Source organism: Chenopodium quinoa, unplaced genomic scaffold (assembly GCF_001683475.1).
Source record: "Chenopodium quinoa cultivar QQ74 unplaced genomic scaffold, ASM168347v1, whole genome shotgun sequence".
NCBI classification, from domain to species: domain Eukaryota; kingdom Viridiplantae; phylum Streptophyta; class Magnoliopsida; order Caryophyllales; family Amaranthaceae; genus Chenopodium; species Chenopodium quinoa.
In genome coordinates, this window is record NW_018743942.1 from 1,981,083 (window position 1) to 1,994,914 (window position 13,832).

General features: G+C 36.1%; 1 protein-coding gene across 1 annotated transcript; it reads left to right on the forward strand.

Annotated features, from left to right (window-relative positions):
- The first annotated feature begins 598 nt into the window (after nucleotides 1–598).
- LOC110688853 (calcium-dependent protein kinase 20-like) lies at nucleotides 599–8,229 on the forward strand. The gene is made up of 7 exons (XM_021865612.1): nucleotides 599–1,679; nucleotides 3,365–3,508; nucleotides 3,601–3,753; nucleotides 5,603–5,718; nucleotides 6,464–6,631; nucleotides 7,574–7,798; nucleotides 7,930–8,229. The coding sequence occupies exons 1-7, from the start codon at nucleotides 800–802 to the stop codon at nucleotides 8,023–8,025; spliced, it is 1,782 nt and encodes a 593-aa protein (XP_021721304.1). The 5' UTR covers nucleotides 599–799; the 3' UTR covers nucleotides 8,026–8,229.
- Nucleotides 8,230–13,832: the final 5,603 nt, after the last annotated feature.

Sequence of the window (13,832 nt, forward strand, 5' to 3'; positions counted from 1 at the left end):
TACAACTTTAGTATAGTACTTCAAATATAACAAACCAACACTAATTGTCTAGAATTTTTAATACCATATAGGTTCTGATTTCATGTACCCTATAGGGAACCTGTACTAACAGGGTACCCTACAGGTTCTAGATCCAAAATTTTATTACCCGGAATCGGAACCTGTTGCAACAGGTTCCTAATTTTATTACCCGGAACCGGAACCTGATCAACAGGTTCCGGGTTTGGAACCTGCGGTTCCGAACAGGTTCCGGTTCCATATTAGGGTACCCTGAATTTTTGCTCACCCCTACGGAGTATATATATATATATATATATATATATATATATATATATATATATATATATATACTTCCTCCGTTCTTTTATTATTGCACCATTTCCTTTTTAGGAAAAAAATTATTTGAATTCACACTACAAATATGTCACATGGGCAATTTATATTTTTACCTTTCTCTCTCTCTTACTTTTTTCCACTACCAAAATATTTGCACCCAATCCTTATGGTGCAATAATAAAAAAACGGGGGAAGTATATAAATTACTGTGTATGACATACTCCGTAGCTAATGAAAATTTGAGCTTGAAAAAAACAATGGGGTAATGCCGTTGAAAGTATTAAATTTATTTACCATTTACATTTTTTTTTGGACAAAACAAAGTCATTGTTGAACAATTTCCACTTTTTCTTCCTAAAATATAAAAAAATTACCCACATAAAAACATGATTAATATTCATTTTAAAGATTTTTAACCAATACCCAATTAATTTAATTATTTAATTAAATAATCATTTTCCGGATGGGGAACACAAGCTCAGGCCCCACAACAACTAAATCTAGTTTTTTCGATTCTGTTACCGCCGCCGTGTGGCGTCCCCGTGCAACGGAAAACACCATTCCTCCTCCCACCACCACCACCACCGACAAAAACTCCGACACCAACCTCAACACCGACAAAAATCCCGACAATAACAACATTAACACCGACCAAATCTCCGACATTAACAACCTTAACAATGATCTCATCCAAAACTCCGACAATAACAACAATGTCAATAAGGAAATTACCAATCCACCCTCCCCGAAAACACCCACAACCACCGACAAGAAACCACCACCACCACCCCCACCCCACCACGTGCGGCGGATTTCCAACATGGGGTTACAACTAGAATCTGTTCTCGGTCGTAAAACCGGCAACCTTAAAGACACCTACATTCTCGGTCGGAAACTCGGTCAGGGTCAATTCGGTACCACCTTCATGTGCGTAGAGAGGAGCACAGGTAAAGAATTTGCGTGTAAATCGATTGCGAAACGAAAGCTAACATCTATGGAGGACATCGAGGATGTAAGGAGGGAAATTCAGATCATGCATCATTTAGCAGGGAACCCTAATGTGATAAACATTGTGGCTGCGTACGAGGATGCCGTGGCGGTCCATGTGGTTATGGACTTGTGTGCGGGTGGAGAGCTTTTCGATAGGATCATACAACGTGGACATTATTCGGAACGAAAGGCGGCTGAGTTGGCTAGGGTTATTGTTGGGGTTGTTGAGGCTTGTCATTCTTTAGGGGTTTTGCATAGAGATTTGAAGCCTGAGAATTTTTTGTTTGTTAATGATGATGAGGACTCTGCTTTGAAGACTATTGATTTTGGTCTCTCTGTGTTTTTTACACCAGGTATTTTGATGGAGTGTTGAATTGCACTATTGTAGTTTGATTGTGTTTGAGGATTGCGTGGATCAGGTCCACAATAACCTTATTGTGTATCGATGCATAAAAAATACTTTCTTGTGTTTGAGGGAGCCCCAATTAATCTCCTCTGACAATTTTATTCATTTGTTTTTGTGCCACTTTATTATTTCACTTTTATTAATTTGAAAATAAAAATAAAACAACATTTTTTTTAGAGAAAATAAAACAACATATTGTGAGAGGAGATATATTTCTATGTTTATTTCAGGGATTGAATTTTCCACTTGTGTCTTGGTGGAGATTATTTTAGTGTTTAAGTTAGTTTTGGTATTACAAATTTGCTTAGCGTAAATGTTATAATTTGGGTTTGTATAATGATAGTGTTGTGTCATTGTAATAGGGATAGAGTAGTTCATAGAATACTCCATAGCAGTTTGGGGAGTGATTCGAGTGATTGGTCTTGTGTGGACAGGGTCTACAATAAACATCCATGCATAAAAAACCTTTTTAAGTTTGAATGGAGATTTTGTAGTGATCTATGCTGGTTTTGAAATTATAAATATGTCAAATTTATTGTTATGATTTGGTGTTGTATACTAATATTGCCATGGTATTGGAATGAAGTATGGGCTATATGAAATGCATGGCATTTGGCAGTGATCCTACATTAAAATGGCTCTTGGATCAATCCAAATAGTTTATAACTTTATATATAATGTTATAACGAGTGTTTATTGAAGTAAATGGCTTTTGCACTTTCTCATGATATTAACTAGAGTAGGCCTTGCATAAGACAAGGCTTTGGTGAGATGGGGGTGGCTTTCTGTGGGATACAGGGTGTGACCTTTGTGACTGACTTAATGGAATACAGGGTAGCTTTTTATAGAATATGGGGTTATTGGGATCATCATATGTATGAGTCTGTAAATGTAACAACGGGGAATGTAGGAACTAGCTTGATCATCTAGTTTTTGAGAGTTGTTGTGAACTATGAAGCCACTTCTGAAGTTCTGGTATATACTTTTGTCACCAAAAGACCTTGATTACTGATTCCCGTAGTCATCACCTTGACACTAGCACAATGAGCTTTTGTTTTTCCATAAATTTACATTTGAGCATATGTCTATTGATTGTTGGTTATAAAGGACATGGATTTGACTCTTCAGTGGTCATAGCAATGTGCCTCACCATCAATGTCATTCTTTCTTTGTCTATGAGTATGTTCGACGTTCTGTCTTCCTAAATTATTAGTATTGATTATTGGGCTACCATACTCGCAGCAACTTATCAGGCAAAGTTTCCAAACCCCATTCCATCTTGTTGTAGTCTCATAGCTAGCTTTGCTAAGACATGAATGTTGCTTAGTAGAATCAGTTTTCTTTTTTGCTTATTTAACATGGCGTAAATTTGATGATTTCTATAATGTGATCTGTATACATTGAAGAATAGGATTTGAGAGGAAGTACTTGTTCTTTTACAAGTTCTTGATAAAAATGGTAGTCAAGATGTCTTTGTTTGGTTGCATATTCTACACTAAATGATATCCCTTTAAACTGTGCATGTCGGACCCCCTTCCTTGTGTGGGAGCCCCTTTAGCTACCATGGGTTAGTGATTTGATGGTCAACTTAGTTTATGATGTGAAATATCTAATTAAAGGTTTATGATGCAGGTGAAACATTTACAGATGTAGTGGGAAGTCCATACTATGTGGCACCTGAAGTTTTACGGAAATTTTATGGTCAAGAATGTGATGTTTGGAGTGCTGGTGTGATCATCTATATATTGCTTAGTGGTGTGCCCCCATTCTGGGATGGTTGGTATTCAGCTAAACCTACTTCTAGTTCTATATATGCTTACCTGCATTGCATTTGGCTCACTTGGTGCACTTCTTTGTATTTGGTTCAGAAACGGAGCAAGGAATATTTGAGCAAGTTATGAAAGGTGATCTTGATTTTATATCTGAACCATGGCCTAGTATCTCCGACAGCGCTAAGGACCTGATGAAAAAAATGCTTGTAAGGGACCCTAAGAAGCGGCTGACAGCTCATCAAGTTCTTTGTGAGTATTATGATTTACAATGCTAAAACCTCTTGTTTAAAATTGGTGCCTATGCTCATGTCAAATTATAAAATTTACACAAAAAATGTGCTAGTCCTTACCATTCACAAAGCTAAAGATAATTCTTTGCAATAAGCAGTTAATTCACCAACAGTTGAATAGGTACACAGAAAAATTCTGTAGTCTGTATTATGAACTGGTCATAAAAACCGGAAGTAAAGAAAATGTTCAAATTAAACTAAACTAGTGATTTGGTTTGTACCTCACTTAGTTTCATGCGCTAACATAGGCAGACTTTGTTTTTGGTTGTAGTAAGCATTTACTCTCAGCAATAATGAATGAACCTATTGTCAGCTTTTCTCTCTGAAAAACATGGTAGCAGCAGATCCATGGATTGTGCATCCATGGAAATATCTTGGTGGACAGACTATAAGGTGTAATTGAGAATCTGGATTGTGCATCTTCTAGACTTTATTATATTTTATATGGATCTTACCGTTGTTTACTTCAAACTACTCTCTTCTTTTCTTGTTAATAAAATGTTTTTAAATCTTATCTTTATTACTTTCATTTGTCTCTGTTATTGGGTGTGAGAAGATTTTAGAATTTATTGCTCCATCAAATAAACGTGACACATTTTATTGTTTTGCATCAGTTATGAATAGAATTATGTTTCCAATATAAATGTTTGTGAATCAAATATTTGCTGGTTACATCTTTCTCTGTTATTTGATGGTCATAGTTGACTATAGAAATTCTGGCTGTTGGTTACTCGTTTGTCTCAGGTGTAGGTTTTTCGCTTTACTGGAGAAATTCTTAATTGTTGAGCTATATGATTTTCCACCCATTGTCTAGATCTTGCCAAGGTGCATGTTCTTGATGAAAATTTAATTATCACTATGTGGCCAATAAGATAGCTGCCTTACAAGGCCCTCTTGATTTAAATAACTCATCTGACTGTTATGGTAAATAGTCTGTACACGTTTCTAACATCTCCTTTACCTATTAACCATGGTAATTAAATAGTTTAATTACTCCCAATAATGTCTTTACTCTATTGTCTTGCATCTGTAGATTCAAAATCATCTTGTTACCTATAAGAATCGGATAAATTCCTGCCTAGTGAGTCAGGACTGTTTTCGCTGTTTTCTGTGTGTTTTAAGCAGTATTTAGAGATTTTTCTACTTCCTAATCCTCATTGCATCTCAGTCTTTTGAATCTGGTGGTTTGGTTAAGACATCATACTTTACTTGTGTAGTTGTGTTGTTTGTCTCTCTGTATGTAATCTTGCTATATTCCAGTCTTTACTCCTTAAACCTTGTTTGTCTTTCCATATTATTGCTTGAGTCCAGTGATTTTGTCTATACATGTATCAATGTAGACATTATTGATCACACTAATCCTGTTAATATTTATCATTATGTCAATTAAACAAAAAAAAAAAAAAAAAAAAAAAAAAAAATTAAAGAAAAAAAATAAAAGGGTATCTTCTTACATTTTACATGCCTCAATATGATGATTCAGAATTGAGAAGCAAGGTTACCAAAGGATGAGTAAAATTTGCAAGTTTCTAATCCATAAAATAAAAACAAAGATGAAAAATAAAAAAAATACTAGTCGAGCACTCGAGCAAGATTCACTGCATATAAGATGACTTAGTTTGCTAGTTATCATCTGTACATGTAACCAGCTTGATCACCAGGTGTAATTTATTTATTTATTTTGTCTTGTCTTTGCTGGAGAAAATCTTCTGTAAAGGAATTTAAATTAGTCTAATACGGTGGGTAGTACTATGGTTGATGTTTTTACTTATATAGAGAACTATCATCTTCGAGCTTCTTGTGTACAGGCCATCCTTGGGTTCAGATTGGTGGTGTGGCTCCTGATAAGCCTCTTGACTCTGCTGTTCTTTCTCGTTTGAAACAATTCTCTGCCATGAACAAGCTAAAAAAGATAGCTATAAGGGTATGTTCTGATTATGATTCCAACAGTTCTTCTGCCTGGCTAATTAAAACTGATGTGTCACAAGCTCAAATGGGATTTAGCTCATGGTAATGGTACTATGCATAATGTTAACTGAGCATGTCATGCAAGTCAGCTATCTGAATGACTATACAATATTTTCACTGCATTTGTACGCCACTAAATCTTGATCATAAACTCAACATTACCATAATGTCTGAAAATGTTCATATTCTTAGCGAGTTAAGGGAAGGGAGTGGCAGTCCTGGCAGACCTTTGAGTTTTTACTTCCAATAACAGCAGAGAGAATGTTTCCATCCAAAATATTAACTGAAATGCAACTGACAGCTCCGCAGTGCTTGTAGGGCATGTCATTTGCATTTTTAGATTTAAGTAGCTGCATCAACTTCGGCATTGGAACAGTATTCAGGCCAATTAGAATATACTCTTCCACAATAAGTTCCTCCTTTCCACGAGTAAAATCTTTGTAAGACTAATGTAGAAGTAGTATTTGGACATCATTAATCTATACATATAGCTAATTCAGAGAAAACATGAAAAATTAACATGAACGGATGAACCTCAACATCTGGTAGTACGTATAACATCATAATAGGGCATAGTCTTACAGAACTACCAAGCCCATAAAGATGAGGTATTCATATGTCAATACAAAATAACCACAAAGGAATATTTTCACTGAATTATTCTTCTCCAATATGGGCTTAATTCATAATCATCTTTGCAGGTTATTGCAGAGAACCTTTCTGAAGACGAGATTGCAGGTCTGAAAGAAATGTTTAAAATGATAGACACTGATAATAGTGGACATATTACCCTTGAGGAGCTGAAAAAGGGATTGGAAAAAGTTGGTGGCAATCTCAAGGATTCTGAAATCGTTGGGTTAATGCAAGCAGTAAGTTGCTAAATTTAGATTTACACATAAGCAGCTCTTTATTGTCTTTCTTTTCCTTCTCCAATCATTGTTATTGGCTATGTTAAATGAAAACGTCCATTTTCTGTCTACATTTGAATGCCTGCTAACAAGCATAGATTATTAGATTCCACTCTATTCATACTGGTTTTGTAACATCATCTAAAAGCTGAAATCTGAAGTGATTGGCTAATGGGTTATGTGTTAATTAGAGAAGATGCTTAAATCAGCGAAGGATGCAGCATGTAGTTATAGGCGGGGAAATCCTATTTTAACTAAATGATTGTCCATAGAAAGCCTCAGTCAGACCAATCATTACTGCACAGTGCATATGCATAAAACCCTTTGGTGTGACCAAAACCTAGGCTCTGACATTTCCTATCGTGTACATTGTCAACATAATTGTGTTGTATATGTAATGGCAATCCACTGGAGATGGTGGGTTAGTTTGGTGCGGCTTGGAGATAAAAATAAGCTTCTAGAGAACATTGCCAATCTCGTGTTGTCAACATGCTTTTGAAATGTTCTTAATCCCTGGTTATTTAGTTTGATGAAAATCCCACATGGCCACATGGGTCTGGGGTTCATACATATGCAATCCTACCTAAATAGTTAGTCATCATTGGGTCCACATTTAAAAAAAAAAATGTTGATTTAGTTACAAAAATGCCACTAGATAAACATTTTTTGTTTATCATGAAGATAAACTTGTATTCAATAAATACATTGCGAGTTAAAGAGAACGGAAAATATTACAATACTTAAGTTTCCCAAAAAATTGAGAGCATTATGTCATATTATTGTCTGAAAACATTGTAGTTCAAGTTTCATGCTATGCAACTTGACATGGAGCAAATATATGACTACAGTGGTATGTAGGATGGGCCTATTTCAGAACCAAAATTAATTCTTTTCTTATTGCAGGCGGATGTTGACAACAGCGGCACAATAGATTATGGCGAGTTTCTGGCTGCAATGCTCCATCTAAATAAAGTTCAGAAGGAGGATCACCTTTTTGCCGCATTTTCATACTTTGATAAAGATGGGAGTGGCTATATCACTCCGGATGAGCTCCAGCAGGCTTGTGAGCAGTTCGGTTTGGGAGATGTGCACTTGGATGAGATGATCCGTGAGGTTGATCAGGATAATGTAAAGTCTTAATCATCCTTTTGTATATGTTATCTCTTCCATTTGGCATTATGAAGGAAAATATCGCGTAATTATACATATTGTCTTAAAGTCTAACAGATATTTGATAATAAATTTCTCATGCATTGCAGGACGGACTCATTGACTACAGTGAATTTGTGGCAATGATGCAAGACACTGGTTTTTCCATTAAGGGAAAGGGATTGGCTCATTTGAAAATTGGCTAGCGCTCAAATCCTGATCCTGGTAAAATAAAAAAGTTGCTATACATATATATCAGGTAGCTTCTTGGAAAATTGTTTTGTGGATTTTCGTAACAGCACTTCAAGTACGGAGTGCGTTTTTGTTGTAAATCTCAATCCCAAACGTTTGTAGAGAGAACAAGGATGAGCAAGGAATAGTTCTACAAGTTTGCTTAGATTCTATTGTAATTATCACAAGCTGACTTAGTTTTTCACATTTTCGTTCGTAGTCTTTGATTCTTTTTTGCCAGCTAGAAATTTGTTGCAGACTCAAATTCATAACAATTAGTCTCAAATCTTAACATTAAGACCACTTTGATCTTTCACATGCAAGTTCAAATGTGGGTTAAGACAACAATGTAGTTGCAGAGAAGTTTACTTGTTACATTCTCTAATTCTGGATTATATGATAAATAAGTGATATTTAGCTCTGTTCTAGTTTTCATTTGTCAATTTGAGGCTCTGATCCCCTTATAGTATTGTTGGAAATACCGACTATCAGCCCCTCGGAATCGTTTTAAGCTGAACCTAAACAAAAGGGAGTGTGGCATCCTAGATTCAAGCTCATAATTATCAACAAAAGCAAGTGGCGAATATTAACAAATGCCTCAAACAGCATGGTTATTTCAAATTTGATTATGGTTGAAACTTTAAGATGCTATGCTTGTTCCATATCTTTTTCCACTTCCTCAGTAGTTCTGTAGTTGTGAAAATTCTTCCTGCATGCCTACTTCTCAAACTGTGTCTTACTGTCAGAAGATCTGAAGGACACTTCCAAATTGTGGCAATATTTGCTTCTTTGATAACTTTTGTCACATTTTTCTTGATACTGACATTATCAGTATCCGGAATCAGCTGTACCGAATTTTACTTGTCTGGTGAGCAACGTAAGGTAATTCCCCTGCCAAACTGTTGAAAAATGCTGGTAGTGAGGTACTGATGTCTGTTATGCAAATTGAACGTCAGTCATCATTTTCAACACATAGCTGGCTGAACTTTATTAAGCTTCATACCCCAAATTATTGTTGAAAAGACTAATCTAGAAAAATCAAGGAGTAATATAATAAACATCTCTAAATGTATCTAGGAATAAGTTAAGAAAAATCTATGATAAAATATCCTAGAATCCTAGAAATATCTGGAAAGCTAGCAAAAATAATAGCCTAGAACTATCTTGAAGGAATTAAGAAAAGTGTAGAAACATAGTGACGGTAGAAGCACCGACATAGAGGTAGTATAAATATGTGTGTTGAATGCTCTCATTAGTAAAAAAAACATATAATACAACAAACCTTTTCCACAAAAAGTCATCAACTCTCCTCTTTATTTTACATACTAATATCTTCAATATTCATTAACTAGAACCAATAACCCACTACTACTTCTGCTAAACAATTCTAACATTTGGTATTTAGAGCAAAGTTAATCCAAAGCCTCCAATTTTCATTCATCATCCAAATTCAAATATAACAACTCCACATAAATTCACATGGCCTCCCATACTCCAAATTCAAACACAAACTTAAACACAATTACAAACAATTTTAATCTCCAAGTTAATTAGGTACCTACATTTAAGGGAGAGAAATTTGATCATGGAGTATGCAAATGAAATCAATCTTCGTCACCCAAGATATTTGAGAAATTATTGAAGATGACTATTAGAAATCTAAAGATGTCAATGAAGAGGCTTCTTTGGATGCCTCTAAGAGAGGCCAATACAAACAAAACATAAGAAGAGATCATTATGCCCTTTCCATAATTTATCGTGGGGTAGATGAAACAATACTACCTACGATCATAGTCGCCACAATGGCGAAGGAGGCGTGGAGTATCCTGGTGACAAAATATAGAGGCTTGGAAAAGGTAATACTTTTTAAACTTCAATCTTTGTGCGGTCAATTTGATAGTTTACAAATGACAGACAATGAATCAATTCAATCGTACGTTGATCGAGTCTCAAATATTGTTAATCAAATTCGTTCTAATGGAGACACAATTGAAAATGTGAAAATAATTCGAAAATTATTAAGAACACTTACCAAAATTTTTGGTCAAATAGTGGTTGCAATAGAAGAGTCTAATAAAGATTTAAAATTGATCAACATGACTAAGCTAATGGGCTTTTAATTGGCTCATGAAGAAAGAATGCGTAGATTTTATGAGTCGCCGATAGAACAAGCCTTTCAGGCTAAATTAAAATTTTCTAATGGAGAAAGAAAAAAAGACCATGAAAATAATTTTCAACCAAAAAAGAAAAATTTTAATCACCGAGTTTTGGGAAGAGGAAATTATAAAAACCAAGATAGTCGAGATAATAACTCTTTTTGCATATTATGTAAGAAAAATGGCCATAATACAAGAGATTGTCGGTACAAATGCAAAAGATGTACACGATACTCTCATTTTGAAAAAAATTGTTATTTCCGGCAAAAAGAAGAGGCCAACTGTAAAGAAAATAATAACTCTAAGATCATCTCCAATGGTGAGACTCAAGTTTAAGTATTGAAATACAAAATGAGTTGTGTTTTACCTCCAATGGTGATACCATACCCACTTCTCAATTTAGCAATTCATGTGATGTCTAATTTCTCAATGGCGAGATTCTATAAAAATATACAAATGCCACTTTCAATTTATGGTCCACAAAATCCATTTCTTTTTAACATCAAATATTATAAGATTAAAAAAAGTAAAACTAAATTACAAAATATATTAGAATATTGATAAGGGCCCCACACTTTTTGTCAAATGAGACTCAAAGTTGAGTATCTAAACTTAGCAACTTTCTTTTGGAGTTGCTAAGTTTAGATACCAACTTATATACTCTCCCCTAAAAATACTCACTTGAGTCTCACCATTGGAGAGGGTCAAATGATCAACTATTTTATACTTGTTTGAATGCTCAAAAAGAGCAAAATGACACATGGTATATAGATAGTGGTTATTCCAACCACATGACCGGAAATAAAATTTTCTTTGTTACTATTGATGAAAATATAAAATCACAAATAATTAGTCCAAAAGGGCTATATGGTGAAATTTGATAATAATCAATGCCATATATATAATAAGAAAAAGGGGAAATTAATCACTACAACTAAAATGGCTCCAAATAAAATATTTCCACTTAAATGCAATTGGAGTCAAACATTGCCCTAAGTGCAACATTGGATGAATCCACCTTGTGGCATTTGAGATTCAGGCATTTAAATTTTGATAGTGTAATTAAAATTGTTAAAAAATAGAGAAATGGTGATTGGGCTACCACCAATCAGTAATGAAAAGAAATTTTGTGAGGGTTGCATCTATGGAAAAATGTATAGATCACTATTCCCAAACTCATCTTGGAGGGTTAGAGCTTGTCCATGCTGATAAATTAGGTCCTACCAAGAATCTGTCTCTTGGGGAAAAAGATACTTTCTGTTGATTGTTGATGATTTTTCACGCATGATGTGGGTATATTTCTTGGAGAAAAATCAGAAGCACTATCCCACTTCATGCAATTTAAATCCCTCATAGAAAACTAAAGTGGGCATTCAATAAAGGTTCTAAGAACCAATCTTGGGGGAGAATTCACAAGCAATGAATTCAACAAATTCCGTAAAGAACATGACATCAAAAAGGAGCTTACAGTCAGACATACACCACATCAAAATGGTGTTGCAGAAAGGAGAAACAAGACAATTACTAAAATGGCTCGGAGTATGATGTAAGGAAAAAATCTGCCTAAACATTTTTGGGCAAAAGCTGTCCACACAACTATTTACATCCTTAACAGGTCTCCCACGAAAGAAATAAGAAGCATAACGCCATACGAAGCTTGGCACAAACGAAAGCCAAGAGTTGAGCACCTCGAAGTTTTCGGTTGCATTGCATATGCCCACGCCCCGAAGGAGAATCGAGATAGGCTAGGCGGAAAAGGAGAAAAATGTATCTTCATTGGATACAGTGACGAGTCAAAAGGATATCATCTCTATCAGCCTGAATCCAAGGAGTTGATCATCTCTAGTGAAAGGAATGGTGTCCTTCGAACAAGTGTACTATTCCGTTAGTGGGTTCAAAATTATTAGAAAGCTAATATATTCAGTAAGGTCAAGTGATGAGAATGCCTGGGTGGAGGCCGCTTCCGATCTGTAATATTAACACATAATTAATATTACAGCTTAATCTTGACTGAACCCTTCGGGTCACACCCAAGCAACTAACGAACCGAAGCGACAAATTAATTATGAATTAATTATGAATTAATTAATAAGTCAGCCGAGTAGTTAATATTTAGACGTCGACTGACTTATTAATTAATTCATAATTAATTCATAATTAATTTGTCGCTTCGGTTCGTTAGTTGCTTGGGTGTGACCCGAAGGGTTCAGTCAAGATTAAGCTGTAATATTAATTATGTGTTAATATTACAGATCGGAAGCGGCCTCCACCCAGGCATTCTCATCACTTGACCTTACTGAATATATTAGCACCAGTCAACTAACGCACCAGTCAGCGTTGAAACCAAACGTCAGAAGTCGAGTCGAAAAATAGTAAAAGACGAGACATGAAAATAATAATACATCAACAAAGACCAAAATACCCCTAGCATCGGGATGCCCTGAGCAAACCGAGTGCTAGGGGCATATGACCTAGCATGGTGGCTAGCATGCGCACCAAGCCGAGCCTAGGCTGGCTGGTGCGTGCTAGCGCACCAATACTAGCATTGCAAGGCTAGTCGCGCCAACCGCAGCTCTGCTGGGCCAAGGCTCAAGGCCAGCAGCAGCACACATCTTTGGTGCGTGGCTCGCTGGCTGAGAGCATGAGTAGCTCGCACAAGCTGCTGGGCTTTCTGGCTGGCAGCGCTAGCAGCCCGCACGCTTGTGCTGGGCTTGCTGGGCAGCCGCGCCTAGGCAGCCCACCTTGGGTGACTTGGTGCCCAAGTGTGGGTGCCATGTGGCGCAATTTTAGAGGAGGTTGAAAGGGTGTGTTGGCCAGTTTTTGGAGAGGGAGTGGGGAGCAAGTTTTGTCCCCCCTCCTCCAAATGGTCCTCACCTAACCTCTCACATGAGCTTGCCACTTGTTGATTTATTACTAGTTTGATTATTAATTTTATTTTAGCTTTAAAATAAAATGGAAAAATCAAATTCTTCCACATTGATGGGAGAGCTTTTCAGTCTCTTATTTTCCCTATAAATACCCAAGTTGGGGTATTGGGAAAATCACTTGAGTGAGAGTTGAAAAAGGCATCACCATTGTGAAAACCTTTGAACTCATTAATCACTCGCGTTTTTGGCCGGACCTTGCTAACTTCAAGGCATTGGACCATTTTCGGTGGTTGGGTTGTGGGTGGACTATCGTAGGAGGCCGTCGTATTTTCGAGGCCTGCTTTCAAAGTAAGAGCCCGTTCCATTTGGGCGAAGCACGCTCCAAAGGTAATTATCTTGTTTTAATCTTGTGATTAATTTATGCTTTATGGTTTTATTAATTGCGAGTGGTTCTTTGGGTCGAGGTTGTTTCCGCGGTATGTTGGACCTACCAAACCCCAACAGCGGTATCAGAGCCTCGCTTGTTTATTTTTAAAATCATAATATTTTTTCAAGGTGTTATTTATGGCTTAATTTTCTGGTCTTGAAGTGCTAATTAGATTAGTAACTGGTTTTATTTATTTTAACCTCATATTTAAGCTATCTTCAGCCCCAAACCAGATTTCGACCCAAAAATAGTGAATTTTGGGTGGAAAATGTGTTCTGAAAATGGTTTTATCCTTCTAGAGAACGGTTTTTAGCCAAAAAAACGACCAAAAA